The sequence below is a fragment of the Gavia stellata genome, chromosome 26, assembly GCF_030936135.1.
Source record: "Gavia stellata isolate bGavSte3 chromosome 26, bGavSte3.hap2, whole genome shotgun sequence".
In the NCBI taxonomy this organism is placed as follows: Eukaryota; Metazoa; Chordata; class Aves; order Gaviiformes; family Gaviidae; genus Gavia; species Gavia stellata.
In genome coordinates, this window is record NC_082619.1 from 8,081,171 (window position 1) to 8,107,201 (window position 26,031).

Here is a 26,031-nt window from a genome sequence, read left to right on the forward strand (position 1 = left end):
CAAAGAGGCTAACTAGAACTCAAAATAAAATAAAAAAAACAACAACAACAAAAAAAACCAAAATAAAAAGAAAAATAAAAAGGCCAGGAATTATTTTAATGTTAAAAAATAAAATAAAATAAAAGCGGATATGGCAACGCTACTAGTAAAGTGGAATACATCACAGAAACCAAAGTCTTTTTGCAGGCAACACTGTTCGGAGAGAGGAGAACACTTGACGGGTGAAAAAAGTGAAGTTCTAAATTATATACAATAGTATCTAAGGGTGGCTTTGAAAAACAGTCTCCTTTAACGTGATTCAAGGTTTAACTTGCCGTTATCTATTGCTTATTTATTCAGATCCGTAATAACACTTAAGAGAGAGACGGATGCGTAAAAATGAGACACCGTGGAATAAAGAAAAACCAAAAAAAATCCCAGCTTTTCGTATGAAAACGCCACGTGTACGCGCTTGTCCGATGTGGAATGTACCTACAGTCGTTTCACGGGCCGGGGGCTTCTCCTCGCCGCGCCGCTCCGGTGGGAAAACCGGCCGGGACACGCTCGCTTGCTGGGGATGAGCTCGTGGAAAGCGCCCCGCAAGCCTTTCATCACCCCAAAACTCGTTTCCAGGCGGAAAAAGTCCGACTTGCCCGGCTGTGAATGGACAGGATCCGAAAGCGTCTGGTAGCGAGATGGAAAAAAGGGGCAGAAAGCCCTAATCCTTATGAAGGACGAGACTCAGTTGTTAAATTTTAAGGGGTATCCGATGGCTTTTTCCAGGCACTCTACCAAAGAGCCGGCGGAAAGAAAATCCCTCTCCACTTCCACAAATTTGATGTAGATGGATTTGGGCGACACGCCGGGCTCTACGACGCAGTTCTGAGATAAAAAGGCGTTGATCCCGACCCAATCTTTGCTGAAGGTTTTGGTGTTTGCCTGAAAGTGTAAAAACAGGCACTGCTGGAGAGTCCGGACCTCGGCGATGCCGAGGTAACAGTAGATAATCCGAGCGGATTCCATATCCACCCGGAGGGAGGCTTGCGGCGAAGGGACCTCCAGCTCCCCTTGAGTCTCATTGCCGGGATCGGGCCCCCTGTGCTCGGCGAGAGGGGAGGGGGGTTTCTCGTGGCACTCTTCGTAGCCGATGGCGTACAAGCCGGGGCTTTTGGGGATCCCTCCCGGTAATAAATACTGAACGACGTTTCCTCCGGTGGGTTTGGAGTGGGCGATGGGTATCCAGTCGATCTCCATGTGCAGCTCCAGGCACCTGGCTTCGCTGATGGTGATCTCCAGGAATTTGTAATAAACGTTTTTCCAGTTCATTTTCTGCACTCTGGTCATGATAACCCGACCTTCCGGTTTTTCCGAGTTGAAATATTCCCGGAGCCGCTTGCCGAGGGGTACCTGCGAGCTGATCTCCGCGTAGTGGTAACGAATATCCTCCTTCCAGCGGGTGTTGTAACCGATGCCGAAAATGGCCAGTTTGTTAGAAAGATGGAGCCTGGAGAAGTCCGTCCAGCTCTGAAACAGCTCCCACTTCAACTGGACTGACTCCAAGATTTGCATAATATTCTGCATGACGTCGCGCTTCCTGGAAATTAAAAAACACGGAGAGAAGGATAAAGGCATCAGTAAACTGGAGCTGCAAAACCATCCCGGCGAACGCACCCACCTTCGGAAAATGGTAACCCGCTCCGGCTTTCTCGGCTGCTTTTTAGGCGGTGGGTATTTCGTTACGGATTTATTTACGGATTATAACACCACCCTGATGTTTTGGGTTTGTTTTTTTTTTAATTAATCTCAGCAAAACCAAAGAAAAACCCAACCCCAACTCCTTCCGATACCCCAAGCAAACTACAATCCCTACTGGAAATGAGATCTTCTGCAGGAGATGACCCGCTAAAGAAAACAGGAGCTGATAAATCCCCAACTTCAATGTCCGAGAAAGATTTCTGCTCTTACCAACCCCAAAAAACCACACGGTGGAAACGTCCTACTCCTACCCGAGCTGCTTCAAACCGATCGCAAACAAACGCGTCTCTGGCGCCGCTAAATAAATGCAAATTCGGTTACCGGGTTATTCTTTATGGCCGTGCCTTCCCGTCGGCACGCGCTCCGTCGCGGACGACCAGAGCCGCATCCCTAATTTGCAACCGTCACTCAAAACGCTTCCACCTCGTCATTACCCCAAAATTAATGGGAGCGAACGGAGCTGTAATTGTAAAAACCACAAAGCAAGAGCCGAGCCGCTCGGAAAAGCCGGGTCCCAGCGCTGGGTCAGAAACAGGGCTCAAGGGACCGACCCCGCGGAGCAGAAGATGCCGGGGCGGATGACCTGCGCCCGGACACAACCGATGCGATAACCCGCTGCGGGACGGACAGCCGAAATCCCTCTGGATATCCAATCCAGAAATCCCCGCGTTTCCAAAGATTTCTTTTTCGCTCCCGGTAACGAAACTGGCATCAAAGCGAGTTTCCACGGAGGGATTTACGCTTCGCTAAGCGATCGGGAGAGAGCATTTGCATGTGCCTGAAGCAAGCTGGAACAGCTTCCTCCAGGATGAATGAGACACTTAGAGCGTAATTAGCTGGTAGGGAGAACTACTCATTTTAGGAGTTATTGTCCTATAATCAAAGCTGTAGGAAGATAATGCGACTCGTTTGGTAACGGAGAAACCCCTCTCGGTCCAACAAATGGGATTTAAAAGCTTGCTCCACCCCGCTCTCCTCCCTTTTATCTGTTGCGCCGCATCTGTAAAGCTGAACTGCAATCACACCGGGGTCACCGCGTCCTCCCAAGAGGGTCTTTCCTCCTCCCACGTCCCACCAGGAGAACATACTGCATCTTTAGCCCGCGCACCAGGCGACACCGGTTTTCTTCCGCGGCGCACGCGTGAAGTTCCCTCCTCTTGCGGGCTCCTTTGCTGCGTCCATGAAGATGGCTGAAACTCCCTAAAATCAGCTTTTCCCGACAGCTCCCCCATGGATTTAGGGCACGAGACTGGTGAGGGACACAAAGGTCTTTAAGCGACAGCAGATATGACACCCCACAAACCACACAAGTTTACGGCTGGGGTTGACTCTGGCAGCTGCATTTCTGCCCAGTAAATGCCTACGTGGCTCAGAAAGTCTCTTTTTCCATCATATCGACGTAAGCGTTCAAAGAAAAAAGGTTTGGGAGCTGCAGACCCTTCCCATGGTGCTGGAGAGGTCCAACCTCACAGCCTCTCATCTCAAAATCCCAGCTTTTATAGGTGTAAACACAAGGCACGTGATTTCGGGAAGGTTCTCCAAGTGCTGCTTGTCCCTCAGGTCATCTGCTGCCCCCGGAGCAGATTGAAGGCCCAGGGCTCGGGACCTCCGTGCTGTGTGTCGAGCAGTTTGACGCACGATGGTTAGCGCACCCCAGCTCTGCAAACCTCAGGTGGGGTGTCCAAGCTCCCCCAGAGCGGGTCCGAACGGTCCAGGCTGAGATCCCTCACTCCTCACGGCCACGGGAGGGACTGCATCCATCAGCACGCCATCCCTCTTAACTATCCGGCAGCAGCCGCCACGCCAGAAGATTCCTGGAGAGACCTTAAAGGGCGTTTTGGCAAGCGCATCTCCGCTGCGATCAGAGCGCAGCCGAGTTTCTCGAGCACCAAGGAGGGGACCTGCTTGGCAAGCGGAGTTGTGTTTGAGCCAGGGCTTTTTAAAAACGCCTGTTGCATCGTCAGCGAACTCCTGTTTCTTATTTTAAGTTACCCCTGAGGAGTCATTTCTACTTCCCCCTGTCTAGCAGCAAAGGAGAAGGCAAGGAGAGAAACAGCGTACAAGAAAAACGCGTATTTACCCCAAATCCGTTTGTATTTACATACAAATGCCGCGGCAATACAAGCCGGGACTCCTTCAAAGCTTCTCTACAGCTTCCCCGATGTTTCTTTGGATGCCGAGCAGCACAGCATCGCTACGCTTGGAAAAATGTCTTTTGTAGACTTTTGGAAGAGCAAATTCGCCTCCTGGGGACAGGACAGACAAGGGGACGAGACAGACAAGAGGACAAGGAAAGCGCTGGCCCGGCGCAGGGCTGTTTGGTAGCACAGAGCCTGTGTTTCACCGCTGTTATACACTCGTTTGACTCAAGACAGACAGCTGAACTCAATTTAGAGAAAGCAGTCCTATCCAAACCCAGAGACAGGAGAAAGCAGCGTGGGTAGATTTTCATTCAACAGTGGAGGAACAGAGCTAAGAACCAAAAAAAAAAAGCCCCCACCTTTATTAATTACACTATAAATACCCTTGCTAAGTTTAATTCGGCACAAAATAGAGCCGAAGCTCTGGTGAAAAAAAGATTAGTCACTCATCAAACTGCTCCTGCTGGGAAGAGGAGTAATTTCACTAGAGATGATCTCCGGCAGCACCTTGCGTACGGGAGAGAAGGGCTTTCCGCAGAGGGAATCCATTGCTTCGAGCACAGAGGAAGCAGTAGGGAAAGAAGAAACTTTCAGCTCTGCTTTTCAGTTTTAGCGGCTCCTCTTCCCGTGTACACCAGGACTCGACGGCTCGGCAGCCGCCCCGCTGAGCTTTGCTTTCCCAGGCTCTATCCAGCATCTCCGTGACTCGGTATTATAAAAGCAGTAAGAGTCAAATTGTTCCTATTATTTCTTTTTCAACAGAAAATCCTGAGCTAGTCAGCGCTGTGTGTCACAGGGCAATCTCATTTTTCATCTGCAGAAGGTGCCCTAGAGCTGGATTTTACCCTATCATCAAACCACGACCTCCGTGCTGGAGACTGGCCGTCTCTCCGTTTCTTTCTCCTTGGAAGCTTTTGCAATTCAAATTAGGAAAGATGGGAGATGTGGTGTAAATTTAAGGCGCTGTTTCCAAACAAAAGCAGACTTCAAAGAGGCTAAACCAGCTGGTTTCAGTGAAGGACCCAGCTCCCCAAGCTTTTTCTAGTTCATCTTCACAAAGCCCGCAGCGAGTAAAACGGCTCCTCAAATAAATTTAAAATAGCAGAACAGAGTCTTAAGCAGCGTTTCACTTTTCAAAACTGTTTGGAGGCAGCAGCGTGCCAAGGGGATGCAACAGCAGAGCTGACGCGGGGAAGGAGAGTCCAGCTGACGGAGCACGGGACCCGGACACAGCTTACCTATTGCTCTTCTCTTCCTACACTGCCAAAAATAAGGCAACCCCAGGAAATACGGGAAGTCCTTATACGTCTTCGGAGGCCAGTTATTTACTACCTGAAGCGAAGGGAGGCAGTGCTGTCCGTGCTAACATGCTGCGCGGCTTGCTTGGAGATACGATGCATTAGGTTTGTTGGTGCACGATCAGATCCCGGCGCTGGCTGAGCTGGCAGGAGCAGCCGAACCCCTCGCAGGCAGCAGGAGTGATCTCCCTCTCTTTCTGCAGGTTTGTGGTCAGTCGATAGCGACAGCAGCCTCACGCATGTGTGTTTTATCAGGAAAAGAAGAGCCAGAATAAATTCCAGCGCCCGGAGAGCTCAGTGATACGTTTCCTATAGCAAGTATCTTAGTGGCACTCTCCCACCCTCTCTGCCAGGAAAATAATGTCACGGTGCATGTCTGCTCCCGTGGTTTTCTGCAAACTGCTTAGCTCCAAAAGATCCTTTCAAAAATCCTTCTAAAACCCCAGGAGAGGGAAAGGGATAAGCACAGACAAGATTTTTAGCAATACACGTGCTTACAGTCCGGCATCGCCGCACCGAAATTTCTCCACGTCAAAAATCGCAGCACAAGGTTCAGCAAAGAATCTGAATACACCGCCACTCCCTCCGATTTCATTGAGATTCTTTCTGCTGAAAATCCGCACATGACCAAGAACGCAGATGAACTGAAGCCCTACCTTCTTTGAACTAAAGTTATACGTATTTTAAAACACAGGCCAAAGAGGTGAAGAAGTTTGGCACCTCTTTATCGTCTGCAGCTTTCAAGAATAGACGCAATCCTATTTTTTGAAGATAATTCATAAATACCCAGCTTATCTTCGTACCAGCCACGCTTCTCCCGACTGCTTTTAATCTATTAAGTCAGAGTTTAAAAGTTCCTTGCTCTTATAGTGGGGGGGGGGGGAAATAATTTCCAGCAAATATGAGTTGGAAGATGCTTTGTGCTTCCACCGAGCATGTAAGATGGGCTTATCACCTGCACACTTCACAAAATGCCTGAGAGTTCAGAGATTTCTCTGCATTTTAGAGTCATCTTGGGATGGGGAAATGACCACAAAACTCCGAAAAGTCTAATCTATCAAATCGAATCCAGCCATCCATCGACACAACAACACCTGGAAGAGAAGATTCAGGCAGTCCGAGCCTCCGAGCTCAGAAAATTCAGGATTATCTTCTATGCAATTCCCTAAAGCACGCCTTGAAAGGTTAAAATTATCCCAGAGCAGTCCTAAGAAACTGTTCAAAGAGGCGATAATAACGTTTACGCTGAAAAAAGTTATTTTGCTCCAGGTCATCCCTGAGTCGCTAAATTGAATTTGCTCCACGTTAGGAAAAAAAAAAAGTCACCTTCGGGTACCGTGAAAATCCGCCTGAAGTGAGGAGTTTGACAAAGGTAGGCCATTACAATGGAAGCTTTTAATTATTTTTATTTCTTTAGGTTTTGGAGGATTTTTTTCATTTAGTTACAGTAAAAAGCCTCTGTCGTATTACTAACCAGGGACACTACGTTAATGTGTACAGTGCTGATGACCTCCTACCCTACAGAAGCTCGTTTTCCAGCCTAGGAAATACCAGATTGACTTCAGATGACACTACAAATTATTGCCCGGGGGAGCTCGTGTGTGGAACCCACCCAGAAGGGTCTGCGAGCCAATTTGCGATGGCTCACTCCCATCGCAGACAGATTTAGGGTTTGAAAACCCTGAAGGTTGGAAGAAAGCAGCCCCGGCCTGAGTAAATACGGCACAATTCCTTTCATTTTTCGAAACGCTCTGTGTTATTGTTGGCGAGGCAAGGGAGATTCACATGCTCAAAGCATTCGAAACGCTCCGGTATTTCTCAGATTAAACCGATCCAAAAGGTTACAAGTCAGCTCTGGAAAGTTATAAAAATAAAATAACATAAAAAAAAAATCACAAGCTTTGGCATGCCTTCCCACCAAGGAGGGGGAACACATGAACTTTCCTCGCGAGCATTACTCACGCCAAGCCAACACCACTCCTCCTATATTCTCTTTTTTCCTTACGTCCAAAGGGGCAAACTTCAGGCAGATGGAAAAAAAAAAACAGATTATAAAGAGATCCAAGATTTTGGCCTCGTGTCACGATAGCCACAGCCTGCCCGCACACATCCCTAATGAATCTGATGTGTATTTTATCCGCATTTTAAGTCCTTGCATTCATGTACTAAGTCTTGTTTCGTTTGCTGAATGATGAAGCCAAGAAGAGACAAGAGTTGTGAAGCTTTTCAGATGTTCTGAGGTAACTGGAATAATGCATAAAGCAGATTCAACTGTATGAATAGCCTTGCACAATGTATTTATAATTATAATCAGAAGTTTCAAATATCCTCCCCTCCTGCACAACATCCCTAGGGAAATACATTCCAGGGTAAAACATTCATAAATTACTTACTGCGTGTCTTCTGAAGATTCCTGTTTTATCTTTAATGTTCTTTTCGTGGTAGGCATTTCATCTGAAAGGTAAAATTCCAATACATAATTATATTTTAAATGATGTTGCTGAGGCTTTTCTTTTTTTTTAAAGGCTGAAATTAAATAAAAAATAAATCAGAGTTGCTTCCTAAGTCAGGCAGTCCACTAGAGTTCTGCACAAGACAGCTCCAGTTCCTAAATCGTCCGTAACTGAGTAGTGTATTTTTTTTTTTTCCCCTTGGAAGAGACTTGGCCAGTTAAGATCTGCATCTATCTCCGCAAGCGCAAAACCTTTCAAGGACAAGACAACAATTCCCGCTATTAAATCACAAATCAATTTAATTGCAAACTACGTTGTTTTTTTTAAAAAAAAAAAAAGAAAAAGGTTTTCTGCTTTCAACAGCACGTTTGAAGAGCAAGCACCAGAACAAATGCATCTGTATTCCATTTAGATGTTGCGCGCTCAGTGCTTTTCTCATAACTTCTCTGAACGTTAAGAATATCGTCAGCCCAAGCGCACACAAATGTCTCCGATTCGACTGAAGGAAACCGGTGACAAAGCAGGAGACCACAGTTTGACTCGCCAGAACGAGCCAAACTAGGTAGAATCAGCCGTCGTTTACATACGTTTTGTAATGTCGTCTTCTCCCCACGGTTTCTCCCCCGCGTATTTCTGACTTTTAAATCCCCTGGGGAAGAAGTCTGAGAGAACCGGGACGTGCTAAACAGCCAACTTGCACATTTTAACGTTAAACCGCGATTTAAGCCTCTTTCAAAGCATCCCAATTCATCAGTCCCCTGAACACAGATGTGTACAGGTGCGCGACTGCCTCTCCTCTCCCTGGTTCAGCCTACAAATCACAAGGGGAAAAAAACCACCCCACCCATCACACCAAGAGCCTTTATCCAATTCACCTTCTAACTACCACTTCGCTTGGGTCTCCGTTGAATTTGATCGACTTAAAGTTTCCGCCATGAAAATAACCCCCTTGCTCGGGCAAGGGAGGAACACGCACCCGAAAGATCAGTGGCTCAAGAGATATAAATATACTTAAAGAAACCCACTTCTTTACAGAACTGCTCAGATCGGTGTGCGTTTTCAATCAAGAATATGGTACCTTGCTCCGTTTGACAAGGTTAAATAAGTCACAGGCGAGAACCATATCTCCAAATTAATTAATATATTGACTTGTATGCAGGAGCACCAATAATTCAGGCAAGAAAAGCATGTGGAGGAGTTCGGTTTAGGTCCCAATCCTGGAGTGTGAGCTTGCTTGCTTTTTTTTTTTATTTAAAAAAAAGGCCACACATCTGGATATAAGCATATTTATACCTCTGAAAGGGAAAATATCTCCCTAATCCCATGAAGGGCACTGAAACTGAGCAGGGGAAGGAGAGACACGGAAGGTGCTGCCAGCTCCTCCTCCACTGTTTCTGGCCACGCAGCCCTTCTTTCCTCTTGCTAGGCTCTTCAAACTCAAGTCCTGATCCTGAAATGCTTCGGGAACCAGGGTTTGCTTTTGATGATGAACAGGGGAATTTCTTTCCCTTTTCTCCCCAAGGACATCAGGTGTTTAGGATCGAGAGCGTATTACACCCGAAACGTGAAAGTTGGTACTGAGATACGTAGGTACGAGCCCAGAGGCCAGGTAAAACCAGAGGATGGAGATGCGCCAGGATGGGATTTCTTACCCAATTCCTGTTCACCGGTCTGGTAGCAATGAAGATCCTGACTGTGGTTTCCCCAGTCCTCCTGCGAATACTCCTCCATCGTGCTGCCATCTGACTCCAGCTCCTGGTACAAGCCGCTGCTGTTGATGAGGACGGGCTGGCAGGGCTGGGAGTCCCATCCTCCCTGCCCAAACACCTGCTCCAGCTGTTCAAACGTGTAGCTGCTTTTCCTCTTCCCAACGCCGTGCTCCTTCACCCGGCTGTAGCACCTGCGAAGGGTCTAAGACAGAAAAAAGCACGTTAATCAGGCGGCGAGGGGTTGGAAGAGCACACATTCACTTGCAGACAGTTACACGGCTGCTAGGCAGAGTTTAGGATGGTGGTGTTTTTTTTTTTTAACTTCTGCAGATCAGTATTTGCCCCACGCTCACAAGCTAAATGCAATGCTCCCGAATTAATCTACGCCCGCCAGGAAGCGTCGTACGTATCCGACGTTCCCGCTGCAGCGGTTTAGCGTTAACATCTACGACACAGGACAAAGTTGCGTAGCAGCGACAGGTTCGTCAGATTTAACTCGGGTGATTTATTCTCTTCCCCGCTTCAAAAAAGAATAATAAATCCCTAGATCTGCTATGTAACATAGGGGGAAAAAAAAAAATAAATAAAAATACCAAGAGACCCCCAGTCAGAGATACCAACCAGCCAAGGAAATGCACACCTACTACGAGGAGGAGAAAGCAGAGCTGGTGTTGTGCCCACAGCTTGGAGAAGGTGCAGCGGGGAGGAGAGAGAAAGAAAGAGAGAAAGAAGAGTCCCCCAAAGCAAAGACGGTCCAACCTTCCTTACTCTGGTAAGAAGACACAAGGTACAAAATGTATATGCCTAAGCTATTCAGCTAGGAAAATATATATTACTTACATATTTTGCATTCCTTACTAACTCACTCTGTCTCTTGTGAAGCTGCTGAAATTTAAAAGAGGTCAAATCAATAATGCTCCAAATTCCCAGACTTCGATATCAAGCATTAAGTAAGAAACAATACTAAGACTCTGTCTAATACGCCTTTAAAATAGGGCTGAGGCCGAAACCTCCCACGCTGACAGATGCAAAAACCTGGTCTACTTTTGGCGATCCCTTGAGCAACCCGCACCGACGGCCGAGCCGGTGCATCACGCTCGCTGCGCGACAGCGAGGCGAAGCTGTGTAAGCCTACGATTTCCGTCCGCATTTCCCCCCTAATCCGGAGCAACACACAACTATTTGGGGGTAAAAAAAAAGAAAAAAATGATCTTTACGTGCATCCCTCAATGTGGTTTTAATTCTACCACCGCTCCACTTTTGAATGATAATTATGTGTCCCAGGTTTGCTGGATCTTGATGGTTTTTGGGTTGGTAGAGTGCTAGAAAACATTTTTTTCATATTAAATTTATTAGATTGCTCAGGTTCTAGCTTGAATGCTAAAGCTGCCTCCGGAGTTGAAAAGAGGCATTAATTTGGGAAGAGCTAGTCCTGTCGCCTTGCTTTCTGGAGGAGGACTGTAGCGGACTTTCAAGCACGCATCACTGCAAAAACAGCTTGGTTTTTTCCCCCCAAGAGGAACCTTTACATCTCCAGAAAGCTTGAACCTACCTAATGCTCCTCATATACTGGTTTAAAAATGTAAAGGAATACGTTTCTAACCAGTTTCCTCGGGATATTCAGAGCCCTGGGGGCAGAAGCAAAACTGCTAAGCAGCAAGTCAGTTTTACCCTGCTGTTCCAAATAAAAAACACAGACAAAAAGAACACAAAATAATAAAAAAAACCACATATAAAGACACAGGCAGCAATAAGCACCAGAGTTATTCTGGGGTTTAAGGTGGAACCTTTCCTGATTTTGCCTTTGCTACCTCTTGGAATAAACGGGCAGATCCTCTTTGGATGGACACCAGCAAATTTTAAGTTTCCGTCTGCAAGCGGGGTAGAAAACAACTGGCTACGTCAGCCTGGAACTAAAGACCTGGCCAAGAAACCTGTCGATATTCACTGGAGGAAAATTGGGTTCCCTAGGGCTGGGGGTACAGATGAATTTGGTTGTTAAAATTCAGCAACAAGAACCCCTTGGGAATATCGAGGCAGTTTTAAGCGGTCCGGATCGCCCTGCTTTTCCCTTTCAGAGGGAGGATGCATCGCCCAGCTTTTCCACTCCGATTTCAATCCTTTCAGCTCAAATCTCACTGAGCGACACAGGCAAACTCTTATTTCACTCCCAGACTCTTTCTGAAATCCATCCAAGTCAGATTTTTGGAAACGTATTTCCCAAACCCCAGTTCTTACATCTGCCCCAGCTTATCCATTGGAGTTAACCGCAGATTTAGAGCCTCTACCTGATTTTATTAGCAGTCTTTAAGCTAAACAAACCGTCTCCAGCGCAGTTAACCAAAAACGTCAATACTCTTGGCCAAGCCCTCTTGGGAACGCTCGACATCCACAGCCACTTGCTCTATTTTAAGCGTGTGCTTCAAGCAGCTCTCCCTACCGATGGAGTTATCGAGTATCTCACACCGGGTTGTAGCCTAGTAGTAATTAACTATTTCATTCAGGCTGCAAACTGGCTTATTTTACCATGAAAATAATTTAGCACCAAGTCAATGGAGACTAAAACAAGAATTAAAGGGAGGAACACAGAAAGGGAGCAAAAATAAATGAGCGATACTCTCATTGCTCATTACTCTTGCAAGTCAAGAGTACTTTTGAGGTTACTGCCTAGATGCTTCCGGACCCGGCTGCGTGAGCCATCTCTTACCTCCGCTTCTGGCAACAGATAACCTAAAATTTGAGTGAGATAATCTAAAATTTGGTGCTTTCAAAAGCACCAGGCGGCCTGCAGCCCAGCAGCTGGTGACTCCTCAGTCTCGTTTCCTGGAGAATCAAGACTCCCGCTAGCTCTTCCTTCTTGGAGGCATTCCCCAGTTTCCCCAACAGCCAGTCCCTACCACTTTTCTAAGTGATGTTCACCTCCAAATAACACAGGTCAGCTCCGTTTCACGGATGCCCACAGGCTTCTGCGTGGCAGGGGTGAGGTGGATCAGATCGACGGATCTCCCTCTGCAGCTGCCTGCACCTCCCACGATGATTTTCTTCAGAGACCCCGGTAAGACCTAAATAATTGCTGGGACTTCAGGAAAATCCCCCTGGACATTTTATAGCACTCAATGGTTCAGACACCTTTCTCCCAGCAGGTTATTCTGATCGCCAAGATTAAAGATCTAGGTTTTTCTTACGCACCTCCTCTATTCCTCCCGGTGTCCAGCTCAACTCCTGCTCCGTGGTTCCTAAAGTGCACATACATATATTGATACAGATAGACAAGAAACCAGTAAATTTAGGACAAGTAACTGAAAACAGACCTGATAACTGCCCAGTGACTGCACGGAAGAGACCGAGGCTTTTGCTTATTGTTCTGCAACACTGCCTGCAATACGAAGACAGATTATCCCCGCTTAATTTATAATTATGAAATCCAAAGGAGGAGACAGTCAAAAAGCCCAGAGTGGATTTTTCTCACCATTTCTAACTTCCGAGCCCTCATCTTCCCTACGAGTGAAGCCACAGGAGAACCGATCACTCTGCAGGAACTGCAGCATGACGATGGTCAGAAAAGCCTTAGGAAGCGACTTTGAGGAAGGCTGTAGACACAGTCCTCCTCCCAGCAAAAAAATAAGATGAGGGAGAACCACACCACAGCGATCTTTTTATGTATAACCCCAGAGACGGTTCAATGCAAGAAACTCCAGATGCCTAATCCGAGACGTACTCTTACTTGGCAAGACGCTAACAGCTCTGCAGAGCTGTTAGGTGGTCTACAGGCGTGTCCACATTAATCTATTTAAGTCTATTAAATGATAGCAACCGGCCTAGAAGGGGTCCCGATGGCACAGAGCACCACGTTCAGCTCTGAAGATGCTCTTTTGCTTAATGGGAGAGAGGAGCTCTTGGCTTTACACCCCAAATTAAGAATGGCAGTATCAAATAGCTTCCTTCCTCATCGTGTCAGGATACTCACAAGCAAGACGAGATGAAACTACATTGGGACAAAAGAATCTGCTTTTGAAGCTTGGAGTGGTTGTAGGGCACGTAGGGATGACCGTCACAGTGAAAGCTCTTGAAATCTTCATTCCTGGGTTGGTTGGTGGGAGCACAAGGAAACAGAGCTGTCTACAGTAGTCTGATAGCTCTCCTCAACTTGCTAGCTCACGAACTTTTAAGTTAAAAGATGTGTGCAAGGCAGGAGAACATAAGACTTAGGTGGGATATCGCCACAAGAAGCCCTATTTCTGTGGTCTATCCAGAATAAAAGGAGAAGAAAGAGCACCTTAAACTCTCGAGAGCGCCATACACCACTGCAGAAAGGTAGCTGACGACTTCAACGTCTCCAACATGAGACACCAAAGTCGTAACGCTCCTCTGTAAACCGTGAGCAGCCTCGTGCAAACCCGCCCCTAAAACTTTGCAGGCGTGCACTGCAGGAGCTGCCGTGGACCTGTCTGCAAAGGCTCCAGCCCCACAGGTGGCTGCACATCTGCCAGACCACAGCACTCGGGGACACGCCGGCAGTCAAAGTAAATCACGCTTTGCACCGAAAAGCAAAGCCTCAATCGTATTCTGATGTGCCCGAACGCACAGGGACTTCCTGAAGGATTTGGCCCAAAGGTCTCTGGTACGGAACAAGGAAAGTGATGGGAATGTCCCGAGAGGAGAAGGGTGGTGAGGGGGAACACAGAAAAGCTGATCTTCTCATCGAGCTAGGAACCAGAGATCTCTTTGGACAGTGACTTGAAGAAGCAGTCACCCTAGAAGACAGAGACAAGGGATGTCAGTCAAGGCAGGTAAGGGATGTGTTTTTAAGTTGGGTTAGTTAGCCAGAGCTAGAAGCTAACAAAAAACCGCAGCACGTTTTCCACCACTGCCGATTTCTAAATCACAATTAAATATGTTAGAAAAAATAAGCTCCTGCCTGGACAGGAATTATTTACGGAAGCGCTACAGCCAATTGCAGAGGTCAGCCTAGATGAGGCAGGACTTTGCCAGCGACCAAGAGGGAACGAAGCCGGGGTATAACGAGCTGTAGCCCGGCCGGGTGAGGAAGTCATGCAGTGATACGCGGTGCCGAGAGATGATGAACTTCCCTGCAGCGGTGGCAGGCTACACCTCGTGTCTCAAAATAGCCACCTGCGAAGATGGTCTGTCGGTTACTGCTATTAGAGAGCTGAGAATAAAATTATTCATACCCTTCTCAGGGATTTGATTCTAATGGGGCTAGACATCTAGAGAGACGAAACTCTCCAGCATTGCCTGCAGAAAGGCAGATGGTTGGGCACCTCCATCTCCCGACGTGCTGAGCTCCTGGTTTAAGACAGCACTGGAGGTAAAGAAGAGTAATAGTTAGAGCTTGAGAAGGCAGAGCAGCAAAACCCTTTGCTGTGCCCGTACCCACCACAGCCAACGACTTTTGGCTCTGTGAAGAGTTTAAATGGGACAGAAGTGTCCTACAGACAGAGCTCAGCATGCAGAGACGCATGAGTAAGGTTCAACCTATTCTTGGCATGACCTACTCAAAAACAGTGTTTAAAACCCATCACTACTTACTTCAGAGCAATGAAGGTCACGCTTGAGTAGATTGCCTTGCCTTCAGAAACACGCTCATTCCTAAAAATCAGACTTGAAGTTTCACACATCCACTGTGATCAGGACAAACATCTCTACGCCACCCACGAAGCCTGCCTTTCAGCAAAAGCCCAAACTGCAGCAGCAGTCTGGACCAAAAAGGTCTGAGACGTACTCAGCAGGTCACATCTCCGCTACCAGTAAGCCAGGAGAGACCACACAGACCCAAATTCCTGCTGGTTCTCGCTCTAAAATGAACGAGGCCGCAAGCCCCTCCAGAAGACGAAAAGCAGCACAAACCATCCCGCAGGTAGGAGGGAAAACGCTCCTCTCCAAAACAAGCTTCAGCCGAGCGGCAGAAAGCATCAACGCAGGTGGCACCGCAGGGGAAGTGTCTCGCGTAGTTCAGAAAGCTAAAAAACGTCCATCCTAGAAGCGTGTCGTTGCCCACCCTGGGGCCGAGGGTCTCTAGAGGAAGGTCCGTGCCACTTGCCTTCAGCTGTGTTGAGAAAACTTTATTGGTGGAGAGCAATATCTACATCCATGGGAAAAGCTGGAAGTGAAATACCAAAGGTGGCTTTAACTCCAATTTTCACCAGAACCAGTGGTCAAGGGTTGGTAACTGGTGAGACCACAACAGTCTGGAGAGCGTCACTTACTCGGCCCCCAAATTTATACACTTATCAGGATGGAGAGTAACCAGAAAGAGCGACGAAAGCGAATCCACCCCCCCACCGGCGCTCGAAGCTGTATGTTTTCACACCAGCTTCATTCTGCTGAACATTTCAGGTGCATCAAGTCGCTTCCAAAATAAATAAAAATTCATAATCAACCATCCAACACCTCCTGCATCGCTGCCACTGGGACTCTTTCCTGATGTCAAAGCAGCCCCTGCAAGAACCGATACCAATGGGATGCCCAAAATTTCCGCCTGCCTGCAGGCGGAATAAACATACTTTAATAAACTGCCCAGGGAAGTGGTGGAGTCACCATCCCTGGAGGTATTCAAGGAACGTGTGGACGAGGCATTGTGGGGCATGGTTTAATAGGCATGGTGGTGTTTGTTGGTTGATGGTGGGACTTGATTTTACGGGTCTTTTCCAACCTTAGTGATTCTGTGCATGTGCCGGCTAAGGGCAGGTGGTAAATATCAGAAGGAGGATTTTTAACACCTTCCCAAGTCCTCCATAGTCAAGGAGCACGACAGGGAAAAACTCTGTGCTCCCAAACTGCGATTTAAAGTTCAAGTTTAGCAAGTTTGTCCTTCTGCAACGAGTTCCTCGCCGTCAACTGTTTCCGTCTCAGTAAGAAAACCTGCCGGCTCGCTCCCAGCTCCCTCTGGGAATCGTTTCGCACCCACGCAATAAACGGTGGATGACCCAGGTACACCAGAACGACCAGACCAGAGTATTAAAGACTCACAACACAGCTGCAGAAGCCACTGGACAGTAGAGACACTCGTCCTGCATGTGCAAAGCAAGACAGATTCCTACCGGCACGACACCGCTCTGCAAATACCCTGGCCGAAGAGAGTGGATGCAGCTGCTTTGCAAGAGGGTTCACTCCATGTGATGCTCTCCTCCCAGAGATGCTCCTCAACTGCAGCCCCGCAATACATCCAAGAAGGAGAAAACAAATAAATCTGTTCTTTGTCACTGAAGAGTTTATTTTTTCCAGCTCATAAACGTCAACAGAAAGTTGCTCCCACCTAGCGAGGCCCATGAGATCCTCCAGCGAGAAGCTGGGCTGCTGGAGAGGATTCAAGGAACGACAAGAAACGACCCAGCCAGGAAAACCCAGCGCATCTCAATCTATTTAAGCCAAAGAAAGATGTGGAGGTAACTCGAACACCACCTGCAAACATCGTGGCCGGTGGAGCTACCCGGACGAGGATCTGGGCCTGAGATAACAAATACAAGACAAAGACACAGTGCATTCAAAAAAAATAGAAGGCAAAGCTGTTTTGAAGGTGGACAGTTGGCTGGTTGCTATAACGTGTACCAATGCTCCACTACTTGAGACCTTCAAATTAAAAGACAGCCGTTCTGCTCAACATTATTGGACCCAACGATGAAATTCTGGGTGAAATCCAATCTCCCGTATCACGCAGGAGGTCAAACCAGATCACGGCAAGCATCGCTTCTGAGGTAGTCTAGTTAGCGCAGCTTTTCCTTCCTTAAAAACACGCAAGACGTAAAAACAGATTGTTTACATTGTAAAGCAGCTAAAACCACAGCCCTGTTATAAATAAGCCCCTGTCGTCATCGCTTTACATACAGCTTAAAGCAAGAGAACACCAATGGCTGATACTCAGGCGTAATTTTTCATTCCTTCCCACTTCATCTGGGTTCGCGGCCTTCGCTTCTCCCCTTTGTGCCTACATTCTCTATGAGCGTTTAACCAGTGTCTTCAGGGTATTTATTTTTCCTTTGAAAATTTCCTTTGTATTTATTTTTCCTTTGAAAAATAAATTACACGCTTAGCAGACAACCACAACCCAGCAGAAACCTCCAGTCAAGCATCTGGGGTGAGAGGGAGGTTGCTACCTACAGAAAAATCCAACACCCGGGGAGCAGGTTTGCAATCGGCAGTGGGATTTATGAATTCCGGCAGCTGGGAGTTAGATGTTGGAGCTGCTCCTCTTTGAATAAATGGCTTGGCACAGACTCTGGGGAGAGGCAAACAAATTTCAGTGGCGCTCTCGCAAAATAAAAGCAGAACCCGCATTTCCGCGGTAGCCAAAGAAATGACGTGTTAAAATGCCCCTGAATTCATTTTAACAGACTCCCATCGCCGAACGGCAACTTTTAGGGAGGGATTTCTCTCTGCTCGAGAAAGGCTCGCTAACTGCAACCGCAGCCAGTGAATTTCTCACACCAAAACGCTCTTGCAGCTCAGCTAAGCAAAGTGCTGTCAGGAAAGCTAGTCTTTGATTTCACCCTCAATGAAGAAAGCAGAAATTCTTCCAGAGATTTAAAAAATGCATAAGATCTGGTATTGAAAAAAAATCACAACTGGAGCACATTATTTCAAGAAGGCTCCTTTACAATAAAACAAGACTTTATCACCTGAAAATCACCCTTGACTCACACAGCTCTGCACTGGTCAGCGGCAACTGTAAAAACTGAGCTCACCTGCGCTTTCCCAGAGCATCCCCCTGCCATTGCTGCCAGGTGCGAAGGCTGGAAGAGGATGAAACGATGATGTCGCAGCGTATTACCCGACGGACAGTGATCTCAAAGAATACGTACTGGGTACGTCGGCTTTTGGCTTTCATACAGCAACTTCACAGCATGAGGTGACGGCTCGTTTTCTGTGCTTAAAAGCACTCAGCTTAACAGCTAAACTCCCGCTCTCCGGCTGAAACACCGTCAGGCGAAGGGCACAAAATCAGCACGCTAATCTGGAAAGGGTTTTGCTAAATATTCCATCACCTGCCTTAAAACACCAGCGCTAAGGGCAAACCTTAAAACTTAGAGGCTCTCCACGCACCGCTGGAGAGAGGTGACGAGTTTTGAGATACACAAACTGGGCTAAATCCTTGACCACGAACACACTTAGGAAATAGGAGGAGCGCTGGACGAAAAGCGCTTTAGTAAACAACTCTAACGAGAGCTACGCATTGTAGGGACAGTCAGAATGTATCACTAAACAATGAAGGATTAAGGATACAACAGGATGAGGAAACTACGGAGCACAAGACAGGTTTTCCGGGAACACAAGGGGCAGAAATCAAGACGTTTCAATCCTCCTGCAGCTCCCGACTGCTGAACTCACCGATCCACCGACCTCAGAGCCACGAAGTCGGATTCAGGGTCTCTTTCCGAAGGAAGAAACCAGGAAAAGCTGCTGGAACGGTTACGTGTGAATTCCTAAATTTGAAACAGGCACTTCCAGAGTGGCTCAAACCCAACAGCGGTCTCGTTCCCAGCTTGCAGGCCAGGACTGCTAATGTGCAGAAAAGCACATGCAGATGTTAAGAGACAGATGAAAATCTGAACCAGGACCTTACTTTGCATCCTGTTTGAATTAGGAGAGAATGCATCTATGCAATACAACTGGAAAGCTTTCTTCTTCAGACTTGACTTTTTCCTTTCCAGCTCATTTCTAACTTGCTCTTCAAGATTTGGCAGAGTCCAGGGAAGGCAGGTGTCCTGAAGAAAGCCAATATCGAGTTCTTATCTAAAATGCATTTATAAAATAAGTTGAATCGGATACATTTTAAGAACGATTTACATTTATAATACATCAGCAAATCCTCACACTACTCTCCCTTGACGGGCGTTAAGTCAAAGTACATAAAATCATGGAAATATGGAGCGTTATGGATAATAAAGGGAAGATGGAGCTAAGCGCTCCTTCATCTCCATCTCCGTGGCTCTGCTTTCAGCTCAGACAGCCGATGCCTGTGACCTCCGCTTGTTCCAACAGCGTGTTCAAGTCATCCTACTCTTAAAGGTGACTTCAGGCATTGACCCCTCCGCACCCAGAAGTGATCTTCACTCTCGGTTGAGCATGAGAGAGTCGAGCAGCCGATTCCGCCTGGAATTCTACAAAAATCGGGATTTTAAGGTTGGCAGCAGCTACCGCGACTATCGCAATAATCCCTGTAACAAGGTCAACTCTTGGCTCTCACGAGAAACCCCAGCTTTCGATGAGTGCTCACTTCACAGCGATTCCAGACAAAAACCTACTGCGAGCCCAAAGGCTTTGTAAAAAGCCACATTTTCACGCCTCCAGATGACTGCACCGACGAAGACCCTCGCGGTGGGGATCCAGGATATGCAAAAGCTCAGGCAACATCAGGACGGGCGTAAGGCACCGGACACAACTGACGTCGAACGGCTGTTCTTCACCTGGCAGACAACCCGAGGACAGGGCAACCTGTGAATGACTACAGGCACAGGACAGCACGTGGATGGCAAGCGGACATCTCCCTTCCAGCCGGACCTTTCAACGAGACCTTACGGTACCGAAGAAGAGTCCGCCCTGACGTATTGCGTGTTGATCTAGAAACATCTAACAGGTCTATCAAGAACTGCTCTTGGAGCCATTGCACGGTGATAAATATAAGCCTTGTGCTCTTTTATTTGCTCTACGCTGTTTGATATGTACGTGACGTGTGGGTTTTTTCAAGCTTAAACATTCCATGGGCAAAGACATGTTCAAGCATCACTTCTTAAGGGAAAGGGGGAGAAGTCCTCCTCTGCAAGAAGCTCACAAACTGCTGGGAGGATGGGATCTTCCAGTAGTCACCAAAACACTTCCTCCGGCCCCAAAGCAGCCACAACCTGCGACCAGCTCCATCCAAAAGCATCGTCTGAAGCCAAACAGCTGGTTCTGGGCTGCTTTAATAACGAGACTTCTCCTCACTACCTGCTTAGCATTCCCCGAAGCATTAACAGCTGCAGAGTCCGTGTCCAAAATTGGGGTAGCTGTCCTCTACAGCCACTGCATAAACTCCCGCCACAACCCGAAACCATCGGAGTCTTGCGGACAAAGCCAAACCACCTCAAGTAACCTCTCCATCGTGCATCAGCCTCTGGCAAAGCCCAAAGTTTTGCAGAAGAGCAATTTAAGCAATGAGCACCTTGAAAGCTGCTGAGAAAACGAGGGTCTCAAAGAGGTTTCGTGGTGCAGCAACGTCCCTCTCAAAAAATATTTTGATGCGTTCAAGGGAAATAAATCCCTGAGCAGCAAATACATGGAGTCACCAAGATGGCACGAGGGAAATACATTGAGAAACTAAAACTTCTATAGGAAGGGGGTTTGTTTTGACCACCTACTTCCAGGGACGAAAGCTGTTCTAATTAATTAACAGGGATTGAATGGTGAGTCTCTCACTTATTCCCCAGCATCCTCAATACTGTAGAACCCCTTATTTCACATAGTTTGCAAATCAAAGGCAGCCGGGGTGTTTACACCTCGAGGATCCCAGCCTGGCTGGGCTGGCACAGCTGTATTCAACGGATGAGAAGAGGAACAGAGAAACAAGCTGCCTCGTTGATCCCTAGCAATAACAAGACGTTACTTTTTTTAATTGATCGGCGTTTTAAGTGGCTGCACAGGCAGCCTAATGGGTCATGAAAGGGGAAAATAAAAGCCGGAGGGAGCTCGAAGCGTTTAATTCACCATTCCAAGCTTCATTCATGTTTATAAACTGAAACCCCACAGCGATTTCCACCCCTCTGAATATCTCCTCTTCGTAAAAGCGGGACATGAGGAGCGGCTGCTCCCAAGCCGGACACCAAACCCAACCTTTCCCTTTTCCCCAGGGAATGATGCAACTGGAAAGATCCCTCTTCAAAACCTGCCGCCAAAGGAAATGCAGCCCCTCGGGCTGTTTAACGCAGCTCAATTATTAAAGAGGTTTCTGAGACCGCAGCACGCTCTGGTGCGAGCCAGGGGAAGATGTTGTACCCCATAAAGCAACTCCAAAGCAAAGGAGGGAGCCACGAGCGCAAGAGAGCAACCAGAGTCCGAGCCACCCCTCATTACTGGAGTAACTGGGAGCCCCCTTTTCCCATGGGGGCTTGAGGAAGCAGCTCGTGCTGGAGGAGACATGAAGGGAGTGAGTCAACCCACCCAGGGCCATGGTGCCCACCACCCTCCGGGCCGAAGGAGGCAACCCAGCAGATGCGGTGCCCCAAAAACCCAGGGGGAAAGGAAGCTGCTGGGGGCTGTCCATGCGATGGGACACGAATGGCTGGGACACTGTCTCCCCCCCAACTCAGGACCAAAGGATGCTGCCGCTGCAGCCCATCCATGCAGGGGGAAGTGAGTGGCTGAACCTGAAGGATGCAGTGCCCAGGTCAGAATGATGCTGCTGGAGGCTGCGGGTACGAGGGCTGAACCCACGGGACGTGGCGTCTAGCCTGTTCCAGGCCAGGAGATGTCAACTGGGTGCTGCGGGGAGCCAGGCAGCTGAGCCCAGGGGATGGGGTGCCCTACACCAAGGGGCAAAGGCTGGGCTGAGCCCAGGGGATGCCCACAGCCAGGGCAAAGGATGCTCCAGACAACTGCCTGTGTGGGGAGACCCTGATGGGGCGATTCCAGGGGATGCAGTACCCCCATATCCAGGACTAAAGGCTGGGCTGGGCCCAGGGGATGCCCACAGCCAGGATGCTCCAGAAAACTGCCCGCATGGGGAGACCCTGATGTGGTGATTCCAGGGAACGGGGTTCCTCCCCACCCAGGGGCAAATGATGCTCCGCAAAACTGCCAACATGGAGAGACACCCCAAAAGGCTGAGCCCAGGGGTCACGGTGCCCCCACACCCAGGGCGAAAGGATGGGCTGAGCCCAGGGGATGCCCACAGCCTGGGCCAAAGGATGCTCCGGAAACTGCCCGGACAGGGAGACCCTGAAGGATCGAGCTCCGGGGATGCAGTGCCCCCACACCCTGGGCCAAAGGACGGGCTCAGCCCTGCAGACACAGTGACCCCACGCCCAGGGCCAAAGGATGCTCTGGAAAACGGCTCGCACGGGGACACCCTGAGGGGAAATCCCACGGCCGGGCTGCCCCCACCCCCAGGGCCAAAAGACGCCCCGGGAGACCACCCACCCGCAGGCAGGCCGAGCCCGGGGACAGCCGGACCGTCCCCCCGCCCTCCCCGGGGCCGAGCCGCCCGCCCCGCGCCGGGGTACCTTGATGCGCTCCCGGCACTGGGAGGGGGTGCGCTCGTAGCCCAGCTCGGCCAGGGCGCGGGAGACGCGCTCGTACATGGCGGGCCCGGGGGCCTTGCTGCCGAAGACGGTACCGGCGCCCTCCAGCTGCTGGTACCGCGCCTCCACCAGCCGCTCGTTGCCCCAGACGGCGATCAGCGCGTTGGTCTCCGCCGGCGTCCAGGACATCCCGCGGCAAGCGGCGGCAGCGGCGGCGGCGGCGGCGCCGCCCGGCGAGAAGGAGACGGAGGGGGAGGCCCCGCCGCGGCCCCCCGCCCCGCCGCCGCCCCCCAGCCCGGCCCCGCCGGCCGCCGGCCCCGGGCCGAGGGGGGAGGCGCCGCTGGGGGTGGAGGGGTCGGAGAGGCTGGGGTTGCCGTCGCTCAGCGCTCCCGGCGAGCCCGGCGACAGCACCTCCATCTTGGGGATCTTCAGCGGCGGCTCGGCGGCCGGGAGCTGCGAGGAGCCGCAGGACGCCGCCATATTGGAGATGCCGGACCGAGCGGGCGGAAGTGACGCTGGGCGCCCCGGCGGGTGGGACTTCCGGCAGCCCTCAGGCGGGGGGCGGTGGCGGTGGGGGGGGGGCACGTGCCGCCGCCGACGAGGGCGTGGTCAAGGAGGGGGCGTGGCCACGGCAGGGGAGGGCGGGGCTGGCCGAGGAGGGGGCGTGGCTCGCTGTGAAGGGGGCGTGTCCGGGCTGGCGGGGCGGGGCGTGCCGCCGGGGGCGTGGCCGCGTGAGGGGCGTGGGAGCCTCCAAGGGGGAGTGGTCATAAGAAAATGGGCGTGGCCAAGGAGGAAGCGGGGAGGAGCTGTCTGGATGGGCGGGGCTTGGCAGAAGGAGGCGTGGCCAGGGCTAGGGACACGGAGTGGGGTCAGGGCTTGGCTCATAGGGTAAGGGCACGGGCAGTGGGCGTGGCTCCTGGAATGGGCGTGGCTCCGGGAGTGGGCGTGGCTCCGGAGTGGGCGTGGCACAGGCACCTCAAACCCCGGGGCTGAGCACCCCAAACCTCAGGCTGAGCACCCCAAATCCTGGGGATCAGCACCCCAAACCTCAGGGCTGAGCACCCCAACCCCGGGGCTGAGCACCCCAAACCCCTGGACTGAGCATGCCCAACCCTGGGGATGAGCACCCCAAACCCCACGCTGAGCACCCCAAATCCTGGGGCTGAGCACCCCAAACCTCAGGGCTGAGCACCCAAAACCCCGGGGCTGAGCACCCCCAAACCCTGGGCATGAGCACCCCAACCTTGGGGATGAGCACCCCAAACTTCAGGGCTGAGCACCCCAACCCTGGACTGAGCACCCCCAACCCTGGGCATGAGCACCCCAAAACCCCCGGGCTGAGCATCCCAAACCCCGGGTCTGAGCACCCCAAATCCTGGGGATGAGCACCCCAAACCTCAGGGCTGGGCACCCCCATCCCCGGGGCTGAGCACCCCAAAACCCGGGGCTGAGCACCCCAAACCTCGGGCTGAGTACCCCAAACCGTGGGGCTGAGCACCCCAAAACCCGGGGATGAGCACCCCAAACCTCAGGGCTGAGCACCCCCAACCCTGGGCATGAGCACCCCAAAACCCGGGGCTGAGCACCTCAAATCCCGGGGCTGAGCACCCCAAAACCCCTGGGCTGAGCACCCCAAACCTCAGGGCTGAGCACCCCAAAACCCCGGGGCTGAGCACCCCAACCCCGGGCTGAGCACCCCAAAACCCGGGGCTAAGCATCCCCAAACCTCAGGGCTGAGCACCCCCAACCCTGGGCATGAGCACCCCAAAACCCGGGGCTGAGCACCCCAAACCTCAGGGCTGAGCACCCCAAAACCCCGGGGCTGAGCACCCCAACCCCGGGCTGAGCACCCCAAAACCCGGGGCTAAGCATCCCCAAACCTCAGGGCTGAGCACCCCCAACACTGGGCATGAGCACCCCAAACCCCGGGGCTGAGCACCCCAACCCCGGGCTGAGCACCCCAAAACCCGGGGCTAAGCATCCCCAAACCTCAGGGCTGAGCACCCCCATCCCCGGGACTGAGCACCCCAAAACCCGGGGCTGAGCATCTCAAATCCCGGGGCTGAGCACCCCAAAACCCCTGGGCTGAGCACCCCAAACCTCAGGGCTGAGCACCCCAAAACCCCGGGGCTGAGCACCCCCAACCCTGGGCATGAGCACCCCAAACCCCGGGGCTGAGCACCCCAAACCTCAGGGCTGGGCACCCCCATCCGCGGGGCTGAGCACCCCAAAACCCGGGGCTAAGCATCCCCAAACCTTAGGGCTGAGCACCCCAAACCTCGGGCTGAGCACCCCAAACCATGGGGATGAGCACCCCAACCTTGGGGATGAGCACCCCAAAACCCGGGGCTGAGCACCCCAAACCCCGGGGCTGAGCACCCCCAAACCTCAGGGCTGAGCACCCCAAACCCTGGGGATGAGCACCCCAAACCCCGGGGCTGAGCACCCCCAAACCTCAGGGCTGAGCACCCCAAACCCTGGGGATGAGCACCCCAAAACCCGGGGCCGAGCATCCCAACCCCACGCTGAGCACCCCAAACCCCGGGGCTGAGCACCCCCATTTATTGGTGCTGAGCACCCCAAACCCCGGACCTGAGCACCCCCCATTTTTCAGCCTGACCACCCCCCCACATTGACGCTGAGCACCCCCAAACCCCAGCCTGCGCATCCCCCGTGTACTGAGCCTGACCCCCCCCCCCACCGGACCCTCCCCCCCTTTTTGGGGTCACCGGGGACCCCCCCCTTTCCCTCCACCCCACCGGCCGCAGGCGAAGGGGCCCCCCCATTTCTTCCCCCCCCCCAACAAAGGGGCCCCCCAAGTGTGGGCCGCGCCCCTCTCCCCCCGGGGGTCCCAATTAACGGGGTTGGGACCAGAGGGGGCCCTTGATTAATGAGCTGGGGGGGGGCCGGGGGGGGGCACCCCAGCTGCGCCCCAAACTCTCCCTTAAGCCAAGACTAATGAAAAGCTGAGATTTCCCCCCGAGGACCCCCCCCAAAAAAAAAACCCTCCCGCCCTATAGGAGGGGGATGGTTTTGGGGGGGTCCTGGGGGGGGGGGGGCGTTAATTAAACGCTTTAATTAGGGCCGTGTTGGTTAAACAATTGGGGGGGGGGGCGGTTTGGGGGGGCCACCAGCCCCAGCACATCTGGCAGCAGCAATCAGGGGCCGTTAATTATCCCCGGCTAATTACGGGATTAGGGGCTGGCGGCGGGTGACAAAGAGGGGGGGACATAAGGACATTACCCCCCCCCCCCCCCATTCACCAGACTCGAGGGGGGGGGGCTCAGGGTCTTTGTCACCTCCTGCCTGTCCCCAAGTGCCAGCCCTTGGGGGTGACCCCAAAAGAGAGGTACCCCGCTGCTGCCGTGTCCCCGAAGCGAGGTACCCGCTGCCACCCCTGTGGCGTGTCCCCAAAGGGGTGTCCCTGCTGCTGGAGTGTCCCCAAAGGGATGCGCCCGCTGCCG

General features: G+C 51.1%; 1 protein-coding gene across 3 annotated transcripts; it reads right to left on the reverse strand.

The window, feature by feature from the left end:
• Positions 1–76: 76 nt before the first annotated feature.
• On the reverse strand, positions 77–23,047 carry MSANTD2 (Myb/SANT DNA binding domain containing 2). 3 transcript variants are annotated; one of them, XM_059829739.1, is made up of 5 exons: positions 22,550–23,047; positions 10,176–10,220; positions 9,279–9,537; positions 7,567–7,627; positions 77–1,573 (listed from the first exon to the last, which is right to left on the reverse strand). In XM_059829739.1, exons 1-5 carry the CDS (start codon positions 23,045–23,047, stop codon positions 721–723), a joined length of 1,716 nt encoding a protein of 571 aa, XP_059685722.1. In that variant the 3' UTR covers positions 77–720. The 3 variants fall into 3 exon arrangements, with proteins under 3 accessions (XP_059685722.1, XP_059685724.1, XP_059685723.1); XM_059829741.1 differs by lacking the exon at positions 10,176–10,220 and having other exon boundaries at positions 9,279–9,381; XM_059829740.1 differs by lacking the exon at positions 10,176–10,220.
• Between the last annotated feature and the right edge of the window lie 2,984 nt (positions 23,048–26,031).